At 40.7% G+C, this 22,418-nt stretch overlaps 1 protein-coding gene across 1 annotated transcript in view; it reads right to left on the bottom strand.

The window, feature by feature from the left end:
• The window catches only part of kiaa1549lb (KIAA1549-like b), a 221,877-nt gene that overhangs the window by 132,751 nt on the left and 66,708 nt on the right, over positions 1 to 22,418 (bottom strand). The window contains exons 5-10 of the mRNA XM_056267890.1: positions 19,030 to 19,249; positions 17,832 to 17,965; positions 17,486 to 17,654; positions 9,720 to 9,779; positions 8,605 to 8,756; positions 194 to 365 (exon numbers count right to left, since the gene is read on the bottom strand). Coding sequence (XP_056123865.1) covers positions 194 to 365; positions 8,605 to 8,756; positions 9,720 to 9,779; positions 17,486 to 17,654; positions 17,832 to 17,965; positions 19,030 to 19,249 — 907 coding nt within the window. The remainder of the gene's footprint in view (positions 1 to 193; positions 366 to 8,604; positions 8,757 to 9,719; positions 9,780 to 17,485; positions 17,655 to 17,831; positions 17,966 to 19,029; positions 19,250 to 22,418) is intronic.

Below are 22,418 nucleotides of genomic sequence, written 5' to 3'. Positions count from 1 at the left end.
CAGTAAAACATTTAATTTGAAAGAAATGTCCTGGTTTTGATACAAGTTAAGTTTGATTCATTTTTCCATGTCTCAGTTGGAAAACAGTATCCTTAGTTACATATCCATATTTTGTAACTAATTTAACTATTTTTGCATATAGTATTAAAATGTATATAATTATAGTTCAACTTGAAGAAAACGTAATATTGACCTTCAGCCTGCTGTTGGACAAAGTATCCCAGCGTGAGCGCCATGGTCTGCGAGTCCACTGTGTTCAGAAGCTTAGCTCCAGATGTGCCAGGCAGTGGGGTCTCGTTTTGCTGGGCATAGTAGGTCATCTCAGCTGGGTTTTTTGGCCCATGCACACGCCTGATACTAACCATCTGAATGCAATGAAACACAGCTTGATCACTTCCTGTAGACACAGATTTATTTGGTAACCCTGAAATCCTTTTCCACCAAACAGTCTACAGGGGGAGACTTGGGGTTCCCTTTTGAAAGGAAACTCGCACTCCATCAAATTACGCTTTGGGGAACGCCTCAGGTGTGACAGGTGTCTGAAATCACTTTCAAATCACGGTAATCATGTTGACTGGCGACAGCCTGTGAATCATTAGCGTGAATGATTAACGTGCAACCTGGATATACTATAAGGGAGCCTTGCAAACATGACAATATCCTTTTTCGTCTTCAGGGACTGTTCTGTCTGTATCGCTAAAGAGGATATACGGTAAGAGAAAGGTTACAATGAAACGCACGGAGAAGACTGACTGTTTTCTGAAATGTGCCGACCCGTGGCCAAGGTTTTTGACGCCAAGTGACACACATAAACTGTGCGTTTTCTGCTTAGGTGAAGAGCATGCACGGGAGGTTCTCGAGGGAGCCTCCTGTGCAAACTGTGAGCGTTTTTCTCTGAAAACGCTCCGCTTTCATCTGGCCCTCTTCTCGAGCGAAGAGGTCTCAGCATCTGGACCTTGTGCTTCAGGTCCCGCTCGTGCTGAGGCAGAGCGGCGACGTGCATCATGGGGTTCCCAGATGGAGCTTGTCGATCGTCTTCAGAGGACTGTGAACCCCTCAGACGATTCGACGGCTGACGAGAGTGAGCTGCAGGTGGATGAGGAAGACTTTTCTCCGACTGTTCCTGCAGCGAGTGCTCTTCAGGCAGGCAGGAGATGGTTGATGAGGGTGATATTCAGGTAGATCCTGAGCCCATCCTGCCCCGCGTATGCAGAGCTGGTGGACGTTATGGAGCGCGTTATGGGGCCTCCACTAGGCAGAGTGGCGTATGTTGTACTCCCCTGCTTTAAGGGTATTGCTTTGTTGCTGAGTACACTGCCTTTGGCAATGTGATTAGGTACCAGGATGCTGTAGGCGTTGTTTAAACAGCTTTTCTGTCAACGAAGGCTGTGTGGTTAGGTAGTAGGCCTCAGCAGGCCTCCTTGACCAGGCAGCCCCCAATAGAGCTCTTTAGGCCAGCTTACCTCAGGTGGTTGGCCTTAGTAGTTCTGGCAGTAGACTCACTGATGGGTAGTAGGCCTTAACAGGCCTCCTCGAAGGTGAGTCCCAACATTGTGGGACATACATTATGGCCGCGATCAGGTAGCTAGCCTTATTAGGCCTCCTGTGGGTGGGCCCTATAGTTATGTTAAAATAGTATGGTTCCCAACAGTGTTTGTTGTAGCAGAATAGACTTGTTATCAGCTAGTAGGCCCGACCAGGCCTCCCTGATAGGCAAGTCCTCAGCAGCGGTTGGCCTTGTCAGGCCACCATGTAGCTCAGTCCCCGACACCTCTGGTCCGTGGTAGTTAGTCTCTTTCTTGAGAAGACTTTCAGGTGGCTCTGGGGTCGGCGGTCTCACCGGCGATACCAGCTCACTTTTTTCCTTATCAGTGCAAAAGAGACTCAAATTACTCTGTTGATTTTGATCTTACAAATAAGTGTTGTACATCATTCGATCCTGTTAAGTGTGTATTTTTTTTGTGGAACCTCACAATAAAAACAAAGTGTTGTGCTTTTCGCCTAATAAAGAAAAATAAACATGATGCGCGTTCTGCGTTCTCTCTGTCAGTGAAGTCCATTCTGAAACGCGTCCAAAAAATGAACTGTAACTCTGCAAATACTCAGTCAAACAGGTATACAGGCACACAGGCATGAAGCCTGAATTATCTTCTTTTAAATGAAGTACTTTATATAAAAAACAAATTTTCTCATTTTATGTAATCTGTACGAAAAGAGAGAGATGATAGTCGTTCTCGTCTCAGGTCATTAAAGTTAATTTGACCACGCCCACGGAGCGCGCGCTCTATTCAAACACAAATGCTCTGAGGCGATCCACGCCCACATCAGCTGGATAACCCACCGAAAGAGACTCATATTTACGACGCTGTGAGGAATAATACTATCTTAATAATAATCCTGGAAAAAATTACCTCAGAAGTGCAGGTAGTTTCATTTGGAGGAGCAACGGATCCAGCTGAGGAATAGGTACATTCTTTATTTTCAAGTGCTTTGTTCTAATCGCGATATGAAATAGTGTCTGTAAACAAAAAGACTGTTTGAATATGAATCGCATTTTTGTGTGTGAATGAATGAACAGCTTTTACCTAACTATATTCCAATACTGAGATGAGTAAAAATCGACTGAAATATGTTGAAATAAAATATTTTTGTATAAGCAACGTATTAAACTGCAAATTAACATGTATATGTCCTAATCATAAAAACTACATGTTACATATGAAAGACAAGATGTCGTTTTTACTGTAAAATACTGCCACATCAAATAAGCTTGTTTGCTAAGATGTTATTATAGTGTTTGTTCGATTGTAGGCTATATTCAAACTAATTAATCCGCAACTGTGAAATATGTATGATAAAATGTATACTTTAGTATATACAAAGAAAGATTACATTTGAAATATAGTTAAAATTTTAATTGTTGTTGTACTTGTAACCTTTTTATTAAAATAGCTAAAAATATATGTAGGCTACATATAAATAAATCTTAGGTAAATCTTAAAAGCTCAATATAAGCCTCCTCTTTAAATTATTTGTATTGTGTTTTATTAGTGACACATTTGGGATAGGACTTTCTGTAAAAACAGTATGAGAATTAACTGCACAATTACTAGAAATGTTTACATTTGATATTATACAATTTGCAAGCACAATTTGAAAAATAAATAAATAATTGGAACTGTGAACCAATTTTGTATTATATAGGCCTATATATATATATATTGTCATTGCATTCTTGTGGCTCAGTGACACACCTGAATGAAAGGGTCATTAGTATGCAGCCCCATTATGCGCTCATTATGCGGGCCCATTGTCTTCTCAGGTGTGAATCACAGCAGGTCACACCCCTGCGCATATTGCCTTTCCAAACAAAAAGTCTCATTTTTAAATTTAAACCAATCTATTGTTTTATGTGAATGATAAGGCAGGATGATTTTCAGATCATTTTGAAGAAAAAACTCTAGGCGACAACATCCATTAGTCAAAAGTCTTGTGGACACATATTTAGTATGTGTTTTGTGGCCTTATTTCAGAAACTTTAAGTTTTAGTTTTTTCAATAACCACGCATAAACAATATTCTCTCAAAAATACAAACATGTACATACATGTTGATAACATATTATGGTAGCCCTGTTTGTGCTAAATAGAGTGTAATTACACCTTTGCCAGTAATTTGTTTATAAGCAACTGAAAAAAGCACAAATGTCAGAGTATGTCAAAACATCTCAAGGACCCCAAAAACACCTTAGACCCCAGAGGGTTAAACAGGCCGCTCCGAGACTGGGTCCCAGGACTAGCTGGCCTTAGCAGGCCGCCCTGGGGCTGTCACCCGGATTCAGGGCTCATAGCATCCAGTTGTTTAGATTGCTATCAGGTAGTAGGCCTCTTCAGGCCTCCCACAAATTGTGGTTGTCAGGTAGTAGGCCTCATCAGGCCTCCCTGAAGGTGAGCCCCCACATTTTGTCGTCATCAGGTAGTAGGCTTCACCAGGCCTCCCTGAAGTTGAATTCCCACATATGGTGGCTATCAGGTAGTAGGCCTCACCAGGCCTCCCTGAAGGCAAAGCCCCAACGACAGACAACTGGACAGCCAGCCTGACTTGCTATCGGGTAGTATGCCTAACCAGGCCTCCCTGAAGGCGAATTCCCACATAGGGTGGATATCAGGTAGTAGGCCTTAACAGACCTCCCTGAAGGAGGAAGTTTCCACTTATGGTGGTAATCAGGTAGTAGGCCTCACCTGTGAGTGGTTTCTCAGTGGTGCTGGTTTCAGGAAGCTAGTGGCCGCTTGCTAGCAGTTTAGCTGGCCTTAACAGGCAGCTGCTGAAGGCGAGCTTGCGCCCTAGCTCGACTAAAGTGTTCATTCTCTGCTACTGGTTCCCTCCCGGAACCTCTTTTTCCTGCCTACAGTCTGGTTTGCCTACCAGGCGGACCATGTGATCCCCTCACCGAGGGTCACTATGAGCATGCGGACTCCTGAGTCTGGTCAGACGGTCGTAAGCCTCTCATGAGGCCTCCCAGTTAGATCAGTCCTTAGGCCTTCTCAGGCCTCCTCAGTGCTTTGAAACATAAGCACTGGGTAGATCCGTGGATCGAGCAGAGTAAACTCCCCTCTCTAGCAAGGGTTGTAAGCACTATGCTGAGTCATGCTCTCCGGGATACCCCGTCTCTGAGATCCGGGCCAAGTGGTTCACTGCCAGATTCGCAGTCCCTCGGGTTGGATGCCTTACCTAAAGGCAAGTGTCCAGAGGCTCTGTCTTCAGACAGACAGGAAGTGGCCAGACTGAAGTGTCTATGTAAGTGACACCAGGTCAGGCCGTCCTGGTGGCATTTTGGGTGGTACGTCCCCGAATAGTGACTGGCTGGGGTCTCTTCGGGTTCCCTAGCCACATTCCCTAGAAAGGACCCCTTCTAATTTGAAGTTGTGGTCCTAGGCCCTTGAGCAGGCCCAGGTAGGCCTTTCATTAAACTATTTTTATGGAGGTTCCGGTGGAACATATAGCTTGGGCTATGACCGTAGGGAATGCTGTCACTGACAGCCCAGTGTGACCTGAGGGTGAGTGGTTCTAGCGTTTCATTGAATTGCTGGTTCTGACAGTTGTCACTGCCAATGGGTATGCACTCCCCTTAGCATGGCGGCGCGGGTATATCGTTCCCCAAAGCGTCATTCAACGCAGTGTGAGTTCCCTTTTGAAAGGGAACGTCTCAGGTTACGGCTGTAACCTATGTTCCCTGAGAACAGGGAACGAGACTCTGCGTCTTCCTGCCATGCTTTGGGACCTGCCTACCAAACAGTCCCTTCAGACGAAAGGATATTGTCATGTTTGTAAGGCGCCCTTATATATATCCAGGTCGCACGTTAATCATTCACGCTAATGATTCACGGGCTGTCGACGGTCAACATGATTGCCGTGATTTGATAATGATTTCAGACACCTGTCACGCCTGAGGCATTCCCCAAAGCATCATTCGACGCAGTGTCTCGTTCCCTGTTCTCAGGGAACATAGGTTACAGTCTTAACCTGAGACGTTTTGTGACACTGTGGCTGCGTCCGAAATCGCATACTCTCTTGAGTATATACTTATTTTGAATAAGTAATTACTTCACAAATGCATTCTATATAGTATGAATGTAAGCTGGACGAACTACATTCGCCATGTTGTAATTATCATGTGACCTACCAACGTTAGTTGCATCGCTTCACTGCCATACACAATTCCTCTCCCGTGGCCTCATGTGATAGTGAAGTGTAGGTCATCCGGGTACTTTTTGCCTTTTATGAGTACTGTACTCTTTTGTCACAAACTTTTTTTTGCCTACTATATAGTAGGGAAGAATGCGATTTCAGATGCAGCCTGTAAGATTAATTAATTAGAAATGAGCAACAGGGGTGAAATCACTATCATACATGATTCACTCCTGAAGTAACAGTAGATGTACAGTAGAAAATTTTGTGTGAAAATATATTCAGGATAAATTTTGCAAGATAAAAAAAGATTAAGAAAATAAAAAAAGAGGTAAGAAAATAATATAATAATACCCCTTTTGGATTATAATTTGTGATCATGTTAATGTTAAATGTTAATGGTATAATGTTAAATGACAAAACTGGTATAATTTGAATTGGCAAATATTCTTGTTTAATGTGATATGTAACATTCAGCCACACTTTTCTTCTACATGTTACCAAAAGCAAATAAATAATACAAATTATATATTTATTTTCCTCAATTTCTATATATGTTTACATTTCTGTTTTAAATTTGTACCATTTTGCATTTAAATGTGTAGAATTAATAGAGGTGGTGATGGGGAATGGCAAACTAAAAATTTGATTACCACAATGAATTCATGCTAAAAATCTAAAATGTCCATGTTTTCTACATCCCACCCCACATACTGTTACAACTTACCCCAGTAGTCAGGTAGGTTGTAACAACAGTACTCTTTGTAACTGACAATAATTTACAGTTTTAAGCATACATTGTAGACAGGGTTTGAAATGAACTCACCAGCCAATTTGGCTACAAAATTTTTAAGTTACCAGCGATTTAGAACTTATGCTAGCCAAAAACAAAAATATCAGAAATAAACCAGATTATCAAAGTCACAGCTTAGATTTAAATATATTTATTATTAAATCTGATTTTGAATCTTTGCATTGCTTTCAGCTTTACGACAGTCAGTCACTGTTTGCGGGTACCATTCAAATAAAATAAAATAGAAATAAAAACAAAATTCTCTGTGTCATCTCTTATATTTGCCATGAGTTTACCAGCACGTAACAATAAAGACGGTAGGTATTTATGAGAACGAGTTGGAAAAAGTGGTCTCTTAATTGTCTCCTAGGGCTCTGGCGGACTGTTAACTGGTCGCACAGCGGCGTGGACATCTCACAGGTAGGGTTATCGCACACTGGTCGCATCATTCTGTATTCGTGTTCTCAAGTTCAAGGCGGCAGTCCAAAACAGTGAATCTAAATACGTAAATATATTCTCCCTAAATTGTTGTATTTTAATAGAAAACTGTGAGTGGCGGTGCTGTGGTGCGGCATGATTTGAACAGCTGGAGTCATAGTTGGGTGTGCGTACAGTCATAAAAAACAATGTGTTCGAATTTGTTTTAAAGGCGTGGCCTTGCAATGCGCCACACTCTTTACGCGTTGTTTTGCTATTGTTTGAGGCTCCTTTTGGGGGAAGGGCTATGATAGCGATGCCATGCAAAGTGATAGAATATGATAGTGATAGAATAGAATATGAATCATAACCCACCAAATTGGCTAGTGTGTTGATATGCATTACCCGACACAACCCCATTTGGCGGGTTAAAGGGATAGTTCACCCCAAAATGAAAATTCTGTCAGTAATTACTCACCCTCATGTTGTTCCAACCCCATAAGATTTTCGTTCATCTTCGGAACACAAATTAAGATATTTTTTATTAAATCTGAGAGCTGGATCACTCCTCCATAGGCTTCCAAGGGATTGAAACTTGCCGGCCCAGAAAAGTTATTAAAGACATCGTTAAAATAGTCCAAGTGACTACAGTGGCTCAATCTTAAGTTTACCAAGCGACGAGAATACTTTTTGTGCGCAAAAAACAAACAAAAATAACGACTTTATTCAACTATTCTTCTCTGTTGGCCTCGAGATAGTTCACATAGTGTAACTGCGCAGCGCTTCTGGTTGTACGTCACACGCATAACCAGAGAGGCCAATAGTGAGCCTACATGTGACTTACAACACAGAAGCGCTGCGCAGTTAAGGTGATGATACACAGGGCAACTTTTTGAGCAATGTTGCTGGGCAATGTTGCCGTCAACGGGCAACAAGATGAGACACAGGGCCCACGACAGATCTAAATTATCCAGATAGAAATGTATTGCCAATTTTCAATGGGAAAGTGCCCAAGCAACAATCGCTCAGCAAGATTGCCCTGCAACATTGCTCAAAAAGTTGCCCTGTGTATCATCACCTTTACACTACGTGAACAAACTCGAGGCCAACAGAGAAGGAAATGTATAGTTGAATAAAGTCGTTATTTTTGTTTGTTTTTTGCGCACAAAAGTATTCTCGTCGCTTGATAAACTTAAGATTGAGCCACTGTAGTCACTTGGACTATTTTAACGATGTCTTTAATAACTTTTCTGGGCTGGCAAGTTTCAATCCCTTAGAAGCCTATGGAGGAGTGATCCAGCTCTCAGATTTAATAAAAAATTTCTTAATTTGTGTTCCGAAGATGAACGAAAATCTTACGGGGTTGGAACAACATGAGGGTGAGTAATTACTGACAGAATTTTCATTTTGGAGTGAACTATCCCTTTAATTTCAAATCCTGATTGTAGATCTCTAAACAAATTTAATTTGAAGGAAAAACATATGGAAGTAGTATAGTTTGGCCAATTTCCAAATGCCAAACAATGTATTTTGACATCTTCAGTTAAAACTGATTCAAGTAAGAAATGACTATACTGTTGTTGGGCCAAACTATGGCCATTTCTTACATAGGGTTTGTGAATCTGTCTTCCAGAATTAATGTATTTTTTTAAAATAATTATTTATTTGCTCAATACATTAGCACTTGGAAGTTCCATTAGGTCGTACCTGGACAGTGTAACTGCCCACCGTTGCTGCCCTTTTGAAGCGAACACCTTGCTGATGCGCCACCATGAAGAGCTCAGCCAACCGCTCCTCCATCAGACTGGCAAAGCTCTGGTACTGTCCTTCCAGAGAGGAGTTTTCCACATCCTGAATCACTGGAGAGATAAAGAGAGGCAGAGACATTAAATGAAAGAGTCTTGCTGTAGAGCAGAGTTTCTCATCGCTGGCCCTCAAGTTCTGCAGAATTTAGGTTCTTAAAAACACCTGAACAAGCTAATCAATGTCTTCTGGATTGCTAAAAAGTTATGGGCAGATGAGTATGATCAGGGTTGGAGCTATACTCTTTAGGACGGAGGACCTTGAGGGCCAGAGTTGCTGCTGAACCACTGCTGTAGAGTCTTGCTCACAGTAGTTACTTCTCAATTATGTTGTACTTGGTCAACGAAATGATGAAAATTATGACCAAAACGATGATGAAACCAATGACAAAAATGACTTTGTCGTTGTGTTTGTTTTTGCTCTGCCAATAAAAATATTTTCAAAGTCAAAGCATGATAAATGATTGTGTCCTGTACCAATTCATGAATATTAGCATTATTCAACACGCTCAGATCTTGATTAACTGATCAATTACAGAAACAGTATAAGAGATGGGTTGTTGTGTTTACATAGAATGGAAAGAAATTTTTAATTATCTAATCTTGCCATAGAATGGCAGCATATACGTATTATACAAACTCACTGGAGCACATGGCTTAAGTATTTGTTATGCATGTTATGTGAAAATGCTTGTAATATAACACAACAACAAAATCACGTTTCCCACATGTTCTAACAGTTTGTTTATGTGAGGTTTTAGGAGTATTCTAGCATATAGAGGATCTTAAAGCAAACATATACAGAGTAAAAACCTCAAACAATTTGATTTTACACCACATCCCTCCATATAATGGGAATGGGAGTTAAAATCATCTATGGAAATCTCAGTTATCCAGAACAAAAGCTGTGGGCAGATGTCAGAAAAGTCAACAGAGGAAACAGAAAATAATCAAATTCTTCTAAATGAAGTTATTTCACTTATATGGCTAGTAATGAACATTCATCAATAAGATAATTACCTGTGATAATCCAAAATGGCCTGGTTGCTACCGATGTGTTGAGGTTATGGTATTCCAGAGCTGCAGAGGAAAGATAGTGAGAGGGGAGAGAAAGAAAGCAAGAGAAACTGTTGTAGAGAGGAAGGGTAGATAAGAAAGCTTGTATCCAAAGATATTGCTTTGATCCTGGGTCTAGAGGCTTAGCTGAGCACATCTACTCTCCAACAGACAGTACAGAGAGTCTAGCCGTATTCCCCAAATGAAACATTTACTCGATTGCATACTGGCAGTGTGATTAAAGGCTCTGGCTGACATCCTGTCTTCAAGGCAGAATCACTAAGCAGCCAGTAAAATTCCAACAGCTGTTGAATTACTCCACCAAGGTCTTCTAAGGTCTAATCTGAGGAACAACAGCCTAAGTGTTTTGACCAGCGTTTAATTTTTACAAGCATATCATTTTTCAAATAAAATGTATTTTTCAAAACCCATCCCTCAAACTGCTTTATCCTCTACAGGTCACAGGTCCCATTTTTTTATTATAAATAAATAAATATGACAAAAATGATGACTAAAACAATGATGAAACCAATTTTGAAAATGATCGAAGCAGGATCAACCGATGCAGTGGCGGTATTTTTGTCTTGGTGGTTTGTAGTGGTGGTTTCAGTGTCTTGTATGAATCAGTTTTAAACAAATAATTGCTTGGGTGAATGACTCAATGAATGACTCAATGACTCACTCTTAAAGACATGTCTAAATATGACTACTTCACTGCCTTATTCAGAAAGGCATGGATAATGAATAACAAATTCTACCTCATAATAGGAAAAAATATTCGGGTACCTTGTTTGCTGGATAAAAGGTGCTCCAGGGATATCACATCACTACAAAATAATGAGTGTGTGAAGTGAATGAGAGTAAACTTTATGAATGAAATTAGTAGAGTGCCATTGCTAATAGCCGCAAATCAAATCCCATGTTTCTGTTTGTGCGTCTCTCAGAAATCAGAGCTTTGACAAGAGGGCCAAATATAAACTAAAATACTACATCATACACATTTTCTACTATTTGATATGTCTATTTAAATGTTTTAAACCTTGTACAATATGATACACAAATGAGTGTTAACTTCATGAATGAATTAAGGACAGTGTGATCACAAATCAAATATAGCCGTGTTGCCACTTTGCATCTCTCAGAAATCATAGCTTTGACAAGAGTGATATCAACTAAGATACTACATCATATATTTTCTACTACTTTGATATGTATATTTAAAGGGGTCATATAATGGTACATGCACTTTTTCAAGTTGATTGTACTGAAATGTGTGTTGGCAGTGCCTGTCAAGGGGTATTAATGATTAATACCCCTTTTCCCCCCGCTACCACGCCCCTGCCGTCATATAATGATTAATATCCATCCAGTGTTTTTTTTTTAATCTTTAATGTGACGTCACGTGGTCGGACGCCCCTCCCACGATTGTTGATTGACAGCAGCGTTTCAACACAGACCCGCCCTGAGCGAGCTGTCATCATAGTCCGTCATTGTTGGTAAATGGGATGGGTGGAGACGGACTTTTTGACTTGAGTGTGGCGACTTCTCCAAGGGGGGGGGTGGGGGTGGAGACGGACTTTTTGACTTGACCGCGGCGACTTCTCCAACGGGGGTGGGGGGTCGAGACGGACTTTTTGACTTGAGCGCGGCGACTTCTCCAACGGGGGGGGAGCGGCGGCGACTTCGAAGGGCCCCCCCCCTGCCTCGGGCCCTGGGTACTCTGTACCCCTTTTCCCCCCGCTACCACGCCCCTGCCGTCATATAATGATTAATATCCATCCAGTGTTTTTTTTTTAATCTTTAATGTGACGTCACGTGGTCGGACGCCCCTCCCACGATTGTTGATTGACAGCAGCGTTTCAACACAGACCCGCCCTGAGCGAGCTGTCATCATAGTCCGTCATTGTTGGTAAATGGTAAATGGACTGCATTTATATAGCGCTTTCACAGACCCAATGGCCACCAAAGCGCTTTACAATTTGCCTCACATTCACCCATTCACACACTCATTCATACACCGACGGGCGACGGCAGCCATGCAAGGCGCCATCCAGCTCGTCGGGAGCAGCTGGGGTTAGGTGTCTTGCTCATGGACACCTCGACACTTGGTCAGGTGGAACCGAGGATTGAACCACCAACCTTCCGGTTTGTAGACAACCAACATGAACCACTGAGCCACTGCCGCCCTCCATTGTTGATACGATGGAGCAGAATGGTGTCTTTCGAAGCGATTGTGGTGTTCTGTTATTGGGTATAATAACGAACACAGCAGTCATTTTGATGTTCCTAAATCCGAACCGCTGAAGACGCAGTGGCTGAGTTTTGTTTTCGAAGGGAATATTCCCCACGATCAACGTCAATGCTTTCATGTTTGAGCTAATCATTTCTCACCAGACTGCTTTATAAACGAGGGTCAGTATAAAGCTGGTTTTTCTAAGAAACTTCTTCGGGGCCGTCGTCTTGTTCCGGGTCCTACTACGGTTCAAACTGATACGGTTGCACAGATGTGTCCTCAGAGACTCCAGCTGCCATTCTTTCTCCAAAATTCAAGTCAAGTCAACACTCCACTTGTGTTGTGTCAAAACGCCCCACAGAACGGAGGGGCGGGGTGAGATAAGCTCATTATCATTTAAAGACACATGCACTTAAACGGCGTGCTGAAAACAGAGCTGTTTTTGACCAGGTAAAATGAGTGTTTTCTTACAATACTAATGAGAATTTTTAATTAAATTATATTACAAACTTTTCATTTAGACCCTAAAGAATCAAATTAACTTGTATGAAAATGGCATTATATGACCCCTTTAAAATTTTAAACCTTGTACGATATGAAACGTTTCTCTGTCTCACTCTCTCAGAGATTGCACAGCATGCATTTTTTATCACTTATTCAGATTTGCACTTGTATGCATAGTAAGAGTTTTTTTTTTTTATTCAACCACTGAATATTGTATATAAACTTTCATGTTCTCTAATCAGCTGTTTTATAAAGTGTCCTCTTATTAGATTTTGTGGGGAAAAAAATCCCCTTTTTTAGCATTTAGTATTATTGTTTTAATTATAAGATATTTCAATAAATTTTATACTTATAATAAAAAAATTATATATATATATATATATATACATTTAAATATAAATTGTATATATTATATATAAGGCATATTTATTAAATGAAGACTATGAAGGGAACAGAATTACATTTAAAACGGGCTTCTAATTTCACAAACTTCCGGTTAAAGCCCAGACCACTTCCAGATGAAGTACGTATGTCCAAAATTTATTTACTACACATATGCTTATTTTATAGAATGCATTGTAATTATGGATATTTTTCTTACAAAAAAGCATCGCTTTGCTTCAGAAGGCCTTTATTAACCCCCTGGAGCCGTATGGATTACTTTTATGATGGATGGAAACGCTTTTCAGGCTTTAAAATCTCAGTTACTATTCACTCCCATTATAAAGCTTGGAAGAGCTGAGATATGTTTTGATATAACTCTGATTGTATTTGGCTGAAAGAAGAAAGTATACAGTATACAGTACATCTAGGATGATTAGAGGGTGAGTCAATTATGGGATAATTTTAATTTTGGGCTGAACTAACAAGCTGTTATACCAATACCCAGCCCTAGTTACGACTCTGTTCTGTAAATAAATGCATTTCAACTTAAGAAAATGTAAATAAAAACTTAATCAAAGTAAAGACAAAGCAGACAAGATAATGGACTGCGAGGAGAAAGCAAACAACCCACAGTCAGCATGAGCAAAAGTGTGACAGCGAGGTGTGTGATATTCTCACCATCGCATTACAGTTGCTAGTGGAACCGTGTTCTTTCCACACAGACACAAACACAAGTGTATCTGGGATTCCCAACTGTTAATTATGTTTCCTTGTAATTGGCTTTGATGTGCATGCTGTGCCCAGGCCCATGTATGCATGAACCTGTGAAGACTACAAACCAAACAGAAAATGCTTCAACTCTCTGAAGAGAATCATCAATGTTATTATGCCTCTATCATGTTTAGATAATTATGTCCTAAAAAAAACATTTTAGCATTAATGCTGTTTATATGTTTGTTTGTTTGTTTGTTTTTTAAATATGTGATAGTTCAGATTTATAAATATCAACCAAAAATTAAATGAATTGTCAGTTCCCTTTTGAGGGAACTCGAACTGCGTCGACTACGACACTTTGGGGAACGCCCTTAGCGTAACGCATCTGCAGTATCATTGAAACTAATCCAATCCTGAATGGTGCTGCGTCATGACGTAACATGTGACGGCATACAAAGGTGTTGTGCTTAATTTCGACCCCCTGCCAAATTATTACCCCCTCGATGAAGTCAGTACCTGATTGCCTAATCCCAACCCCGCCCCCAATCCTACCCCCTGCCCCACAACTAATCCTAAACCTACCAATGCTAGGGGGGTAATAATTTGGCGGGGGCGAAATTCGGCACAACACCGGCACACAACAGAGTTAGCTTTTTGCTCTTCAGTAAGTGCTCTGTGTCAAACTGTCTGTCCTATTTGGTGTTGTTTGTCCCATAAGAATTGTCCTAAATAAAGGTCTGCATTGCAATATAGAATCTAGTGGCTCAGATCTTGCGTTTGCCGAGGCAGCGCATAGATTACGGGTTTACTCAGCAATAAAGATTCTGTGACTGGGATCTCGCGTTTGCCGAGGCAGCGCGTAGATTAAAGGTCTCCATTGCAATACAGAATCTATAGTGGCTCAGATCTCGCATTTGCTGAGGCAGCGCGTAGATTACGGGTCTACACTGCAATAAAGATTCTGTGACTGGGATCTCGCGTTTGCCGAGGCAGTGCGTAGATTAAAGGTCTGCATTGCAATACAGAATCTATAGTGGCTCGGATCTCGCGTTCGCAGAGGCAGCGCGTAGATTACGGGTCTACTCTGCAAAAAAAAGAAATATTCAATGACTAGGATCTCGTGTTTGCAGAGGCAGCACGTAGATTAAAGGTCTGCATTGCAATACAGAATCTATAGTGGCTCGGATCTCGCGTTTGCCGAGGCAGCGCGTAGATTACGGGTCTGCAATAAAGATTCTGTGTGGGTGTGAGGCATGCACAGTCAGCTCCTGAGGGTGCTGGCAGTGTTCATTGAGAAATATCTCGACACACACAGCCGTGCGTTTTCGGGTGTTTCAGCCTCGCGCCCGTTGACTTACTTCTCGAGAGATGAAAGCCAAATATATTGTGAATGACTCGAATCTCGCGTTTGCCGAGGCAGCACGTAGATTACGAGACCGTAAATAATATTAAAACAGTATTGTTTGGTGATTATGGCTGCATTTAATTCTATGAAATTAAAATGATGGAATATTATCTGACTTTAAGAAGTTAGATATTTTAATTCAGCCTACCACCCAGACCGAGTTTCACTTATCCAGTGTTTATGGCTGCATTTAATTCTGAGGAATTAAAATGATAAGCAGCGAACGTCGAAAATCGTTTTCAATTTTTCCCTGCCGGTCCTCCACTTCAGGGTATCGAAAACGAGACGAAAATAGCAGGGCTGTCCCCCCCGTGGAGGGATGAGCGAGAATCACTCCTCCGCGGAAATCCGTCTCGACAGACGCCTCCCTCACGGGCTGGGGCTCGGTCAGGCAGTGCTCTGAGGAGCTTCCTCCCAGACCTCAGGGGTCACCATGCAGACAATGTGTCGGTGGTCTCCTACTTGATTCATCAGGGGGTTCTGAGATTGCGCCCTCTATCCAGATTGGCGCATCAGATCCTCCTGTGGTCCCAGGGGAAACGGTTATCTCTGAGAGCAATGCATGTCCCAGGGGACCAGAATCAAAAAGCAGACATCCTGTCAAGGCAGGGGCTGAGGCCTGGGGAATGGAGACTTCACACCGAGGTGGTTAAGTCGATATTGAGAGGTTCGGCCCCGGATTTGTTCACGTCTCGAGGGAAGTGGTTTTTCTCTCACTCATCCAGCCCCATTGGGGTTGGATGCCATGGTACAGACGTGGCCGAGGCTACGCCTGTACGCTTTTCCCCAGATCGCTCTGCTCCCATGAGTTCTGGAGAGGGTCTGTCGGGACGGGATAAGCCTACTTCTAGTCGCCCCGTACTGGCCGGCCCGGGTATGGTTTTCAGACATCATAGAACTCCTGGCAGCCCAGTCTTGGCAGATCTCTCCGAGGAGGGACCTGTTTCCACAGGCCGGGGGCTCAATATTCTCCCTCGACCATACCTGTGGATACATTGGGTCTGGCTCCTTCCACGAGGAGATTGTATGGCCTAAAGTGGAATGTGTTTCCACTTGGTGTAGAGAGCGTGAGGTGGATCCAGTTAACTGCCCGGTTGGCTTCAGTGCTGGAGCTCCTCCAAGATCGCCTCTCGGCTGGTCTTACCCCGTCCACACTCAAGGTGTACGTGGCTGCCATTGCGGCTTTCCACGCTCCTCTGGCTGATGGGCCTCTGGGGAGACATCAGCTGGTCGTACATTTCCTCCGTGGTGCTCGGAGGATGAGACCTGCGGCTCGTACCAGAGCTCCCACATGGGACCTGGCAGTGATTCTAGAAGGGCTGGTCGAGGCCCCCTTCGAACCTCTGGAGTCGGTTGAGGCCAAGAACCTTTCCCTCAAGGTAGCTTTTTTTATTAGCCATTACTTCTCTGAGGAGAGTAGGAGACATTCAGACACTCTCTATATCTCATGGGTGCCTGAAGTTTGCTCCAGGCAACATTAAGGCTATCTTGCATCCCAGGCCGGGCTATGTGCCTAAAGTGCCATCTAATGTGGCATGGCCTACGGTTCTGCAGGCTTTCATCCTCCACCTCACGTGACGGCGGATGAAGAAAGATTTAATTTGCTCTGCCCTGTCAGAGCTCTCAAGATATATGTCCAGAGGTCTTCTTCATGGCGGAAGTCAGATTAGTTGCTGGTGTGCTCTGGGTCGCCCAAGAAGGGGCTTCCCGCATCCAAACAGACCATCAGTAACTGGGTCGTTCAGGCTATCTCTATGGCCTATCAGGTGCGCAGCTTGCCTTCACCTTTGGCCGTGAGGGCTCATTCAACCGGAGGCATGGCGTGCTCTAGAGCCCTCCTTTCAGGGGTCCCGATCCAAGAAGTGTGCAATGCAGCAGGATGGGCCACCCCTCATACTTTTATCAGATTCTATAGCCTGGACATTTCTTCTACGCCAGGCACCCTAATGCTCTCGTCCTAAGTGTGCCTGTGCGCAGCCTCACACTGGGACAGGCAGGGCTCGTTGTGGCATAGTGGGTACTCGTTCCCCAAAGTGTCGTAGTCGACGCAGTTCGAATTCCCTCGAAAGGGAACGTCTCGGGTTATGACTGTAACCCTTGTTCCCTGAGAAGGGAACGATACACTGCGTCCCTTCACCACGCCTTCCCCTGCCTGGGAGCGACTTGCTCGCAGAAGCTAACTCTGTTGTGTGCCGGCGTCTTTTTGTAGCTTCTGTGTATTCCATCACATGTTACGTCATGATGCAGCACCAATCAGGATTGGATTAGTTTCATTCATACTTCAGATGTGTTACGCTAAGGGCGTTCCCCAAAGTGTCGTAGTCGACGCAGTGTCCCGTTCCCTTCTCAGGGAACAAGGGTTACAGTCGTAACCCGAGACGTTTTGCATACTATACTCCTACTATACTATCTAAAAAGGAAATACAAATTGTACCAATTGCATTCGTTACATCTTAATTGTATAACTGAGGAATGCCAGAAAGCACTTACGCTCAGCAGTAATCAGTGGAGGGTAAAACAGGAAGTAGCCGACAAGCTCAGCGGTCAGGTGGCTGAGGAGGTTACTGGCTGTTGTGCCATTGAGAGAGACACTGCCATTATGTACCACATATATCAGAGATACAGCAGGAGTACCCAAAGACTGAGATGTGCTCAAGATCTGTGAGAAAAGAGAAGAGAGAAACTAAAAACATATGACAAAAAAATTAAATGCATTATAAACTTTTTTCCCCCCCAAAAATGTGAATGCATAGAATCCAACCAACCTCATTTGACATGCAAAAGTTATAGTTTTAGAGGTTAATAAAGTAGTTTAAAGTAGTTAAGTCCTTCCCACCTGTACAGTGAGGCTGCTATGAGAGTTCATCACTATGGCCTCGGCTTCAGCAAAAGCATTCTCCAGTCTCTGCTCCATCATCTGAGTAAATCTGCAGGACCTGAGGTCATATCCTGGTCCTACAAACCTCAGAACTACACACAAACATAAAGACATGCACAGAGAAGACACCATATAAAAAGAAGTTGCTGAAAAATGCAGCACATACTCGGTGCCATCAGGCTACCATTCTTAAAAGTATTATATTTTATATACCATGGCATTGCTAAATGCTTGATCAATTTCGGATTTATTAAAGATGTAATTAAGCAATATCACATGCTGTGTTTTGGGTAACGCATTACTAGTAACGCGAGTTACGTAATTAGATTACTTTTTTGAAGTAACTAGTAAAATGCATTACTTTTAAATTTATAACAAAATATTTGAGTAACTTTTTCAAATAAGTAACGTAAGTTACTTTGTTCTCCCATTTATTTACTGACACGTCTCTTGTTAAAAGAAATACAAAGTCTGTGGTGCCACCATAAAAGGGCCAGTATGCCAGTATGCCATATTCCAAGCCATATGATAGCTTTGAAGAACAGACCGAAAGTTATTCACTAAAAATCTTCACCGCTTCTGCAGCTCTCACATTAAATATGCCAGCATGACATGATGTTTCGCTTACAAGACACTTGAGAACCAATTTTTCATATTCTAATTCTGTTTGAGACTCTTATATTGAGGTTCTTTCTTCCCTTTGTTTCTGTGTTCATAGTTCATATGTTTAGTTTCATATGTTTAGTTCCCGTTTCCTTAGTTGCCTTGGTTTCTGATTAGGTCCCTGTTTGTTTCTATGGTTACTGATTATGTTGTTCACCTGTATCTTGTTTTGTTCCTTGTTATCCTGTGTATTTATTTACCCTTGGTTTGCTCAGTTCTCGGTCTGGATCGTGTTTAACTGCAAGCTGTTATGCTGCCTTTTGTTTCTCCTGTGCCTTTTTTTCTCTTTATATTTGATTGAACTGCCATCTACATTTCTGCTGCATCATGATTCAATTAAGCTTAATTTAAATGACATCCAACATGAGTTGGACAAATAGTATTAGGTCTCACAATGACAATGGCTGTATTATTAAATGGATATGGAAAAAAAAATATGTGTGGCAGCGTTGACACATTAGTGTGGTGACAGAGATTGAGCTGTGAGCCTGACCTGTCTTCAGCATCAATGAGATGGCAGGGCTGGGTCTCCAGGGGACTGCTGGGATGGGAATCGCCTGCACCAGCGGCACAAACTGCCGAATGTCTGCCATCAATCTCTCCATACCATAGATGCTAAGAGCTTCCACCACCACTGAGGCAGTGTACACCATCTCTCCATGGGTCACATAGTAACCAACCGTCACGTTAGGCACACTGGAGATGCTCTCAATCTGGGGAAGGTGGAGAAATTTACAAGAAACACTGATATTAAAGGTACATTCAGTAGTTTGGTGATAATTTTAAAAGTTGTATACATTGAGATATAAATGTAAAGTTAAATACGTTCACTACACACTGGAATGAATAATTTACTGAAAATTGAATGTGAGTCACTATTTTCTCTGCCATCTTTTTTTCTCTGCATCAGTACTATTTGGGGCTGACTGACTGATTGAATGTATTTGCTTACAGGATTCTTGGACTGAAACTTTTTTGATTGCGAACAGAGGAACTTCTTTGCGTTTTTTATTATTATTTTATTATTATCCATGCCTTTATTTTTTATTATTGCAGGTTAAGGGGTTAAGGGGGGGTGATGTCATGCTTGATGGCAATCTCATAAAGGTGATCCGCAGGATACTGTTGTAGCGGCGCTTGCATTTATGTAAGGAAGCGGACCATTTACATTTAATTTACACAGAACAAAACTTAAACCTAGATTTTAGAATATAAAATAGGCCATTTTCAGTATGTTTTACTAAATATGAAGTGTTTGTGTGTCTGTTGTGTTTAACTTTAATCATGCCCAACATATATCTGTTTTCCCTTGTGTAAAAGAAGTTTATTCAAGTGTGCTGTAAGTATACTTCTTTTAAAATAAAAATACTTTCAGTCTACTTTATGTACTTCTCAGAAGTATACCTAAAATTGCTCTTAAGTATACTTGACATACTGACATAAAAGTCTAAGTATATTAGGCCTATACTTGTACTTAATCTTTTGAGCGAGATTAAACGTATAGTTAGGTATTCTAAGTATACTCGGCTTGTGTTTTTACATTTGATTGAGAAGCCTCTTAAATACTTTTTTTTCACATAGTTTTACATAATGTCTTATAAACTTACATTGTTTGAAAATATTGATTTATAAAGAAAATAGATACGTTCCTAATTCTGAGTATCTGAATTTTTGTGTAGGCTAGTCCACTGGTAATGTACATAGGAATTTACTTAAAATCTACTTTACTCTTTCCCCGCCACTGATTGTCCAGGCTATCCATGTTTCCACTGTTATAAGGTGGGTGAAAGAGTACAGAATCTCCAGATCAAAACACTTATGCCAATGTAAAATAATGCGATCATCAAACAATAAACAGCATATAAGTTCAAATCTGCCTAACGTTACCGAATGAAATGTCAAACCCATGAAGAGGAAACGACTGTGAAGCTTTGGGGGTGTTGATGGACTTGATCTACTCCATCTGTGTTTTGATCATCATTCTGAATTCCATCCGGATGTAGTCTTTGACAAAAATGCGATTTTATCAGCATTTTGTTTAATATTTAGCTTTTTTATGAAACTTACTCACATTCAAGTGTTGATAATTCAATTCAATTCACATTTATTTGTATAGTGCTTTTCACAATACATATTGTTTCAAAACAGCTTTACAGAAAATGCATGTCTACATTACAATATAGAGTGATCTGTTATCAGAGGTGACTGTGTCCAAGTTATGTATTTCAAAAATGTACATTTACAAATCACACAGTTAGCTAATAATGTATTAATTTAAACAATGTATTAATTCAAGGCAGAAACAATGAGCTCATTGAAGTAAAAATAATACAAGTTTGTTAAATGATAATAAAGGATGCTTGAAGTTAGAATAAAATGAGTTTTAAAATGGAAAAATTTAAAGTACAGTTAAGTTTCAAGTATAAAAAAGTAATACCTTAACAGGAACATAGTAGTATACTTAAAGTGCAAAATAATATATAAATAGTCAACTATAAGTATGGTGTTAAGAAAACTTACAAGTATACTTGCAGTATAAAATTACTAAACCAATAGTTCCCTAGTGAAAAAAAGTATACTGCCTTTTTAAGGGATATATATTCCCTTTTTCAATAGTACATTGCAAATATACTAACAAAAATGTTCAAATATATTAAAAGTATATTCGCATCATGCTTTTACCTATTTTCACAATACAACTTTTAACACACTTTAAAAATGTACTTTAGTATATTTTCTAAAAATATATTTTAGAAAAATATACTTGAAGTGAAAATTCTGTTTAAAAGTGTATTTATTTGCGCTTTATTAAAAATATATTTTAGGTATATTTTTACTGTGTGCTGGAAATGATCATTGTAACAATACATTGAAAGTATACTTTCGAAATACATTATAGTATACAATAGTATTTTGTACAAGTATAGCTTAGTATTATTTGTCTATTAATGTGCATTTATTATTGAAGACAAAGTGTGCAATATGTGTTACACTTGTGGTTGGTGCTGATAGCCTCGTGGGCAAGTGCGCCAATAGCCATTGTGCTTTGGGAGACCCGAGTTCGAGTCCCAGCTCGTGGACCTGGACCGATCCCAATCCCAATTTTTATATCACTAATCAAGTATGTAATTAGTCCCTACACAGGCATATACTTAAAGTATACTAAGTATACTTTAAATGTATTTAGTGTACTTTTGTGTGCTAAATTGGAACAACTTCAAGTTATGCTTTACTACAATTTAATTACAACTAAAATATACTTAAAATGAAATTAGTTGTTTCAAAATAGCACACTTCAAGTTAACTAATCATTAATACACTTGAAGTATACTAAATTAGTCTGGCTGCAAGTATATTTAGCATTTACTGAGTGTACTTCAAAGTGTACTTTCATAATCTACAAAAAAATGTGCTACAAGTATTTGACTAGTAAGTTTACTTGTAGTTTAGTTGCAGTACACACGAAAATCTTAGTTGTAAACTAGTTGTGTACTCAGTTTACTACTGTTAAACAAGTATACTTTTATACACTAAAAAATGGGCCAATTTAGTCCCAAGTAGTATTGAAACAGTATACTTACAAGTAGGCTAGTACATTGATATTAGTTTACTTACTACATAAAGTAAAATATACTTGAACTTTAAGTGTACTTATTTTTTCTAAGGGTAAAAGCAGTGGGTGAGCAATTCACTCTTTGATTTGCTTAATAACTTTGAATTTTCTGCTACATCCTCCACACCCTATAGTCAGAACCAGCCTGTATGATCGGGAGTTACGGTGCATATTAAAGTTTAGCACAGATTCTGTGGTCGAATTTGGTTTGTTACCTGTATTACCTAATTCCTTTAGCAAATCAAGTTCCTATTTTATTCACTTATGTG

The sequence above is a fragment of the Rhinichthys klamathensis genome, unplaced genomic scaffold, assembly GCF_029890125.1.
Source record: "Rhinichthys klamathensis goyatoka isolate OS25496 unplaced genomic scaffold, OSU_Roscu_1.1 h1tg000265l_1, whole genome shotgun sequence".
Classification (NCBI taxonomy): Eukaryota; Metazoa; Chordata; class Actinopteri; order Cypriniformes; family Leuciscidae; genus Rhinichthys; species Rhinichthys klamathensis.
The sequence above is the reverse complement of the archived record's forward strand: the minus strand, read 5'-3'. Positions and strand labels throughout refer to the sequence as shown.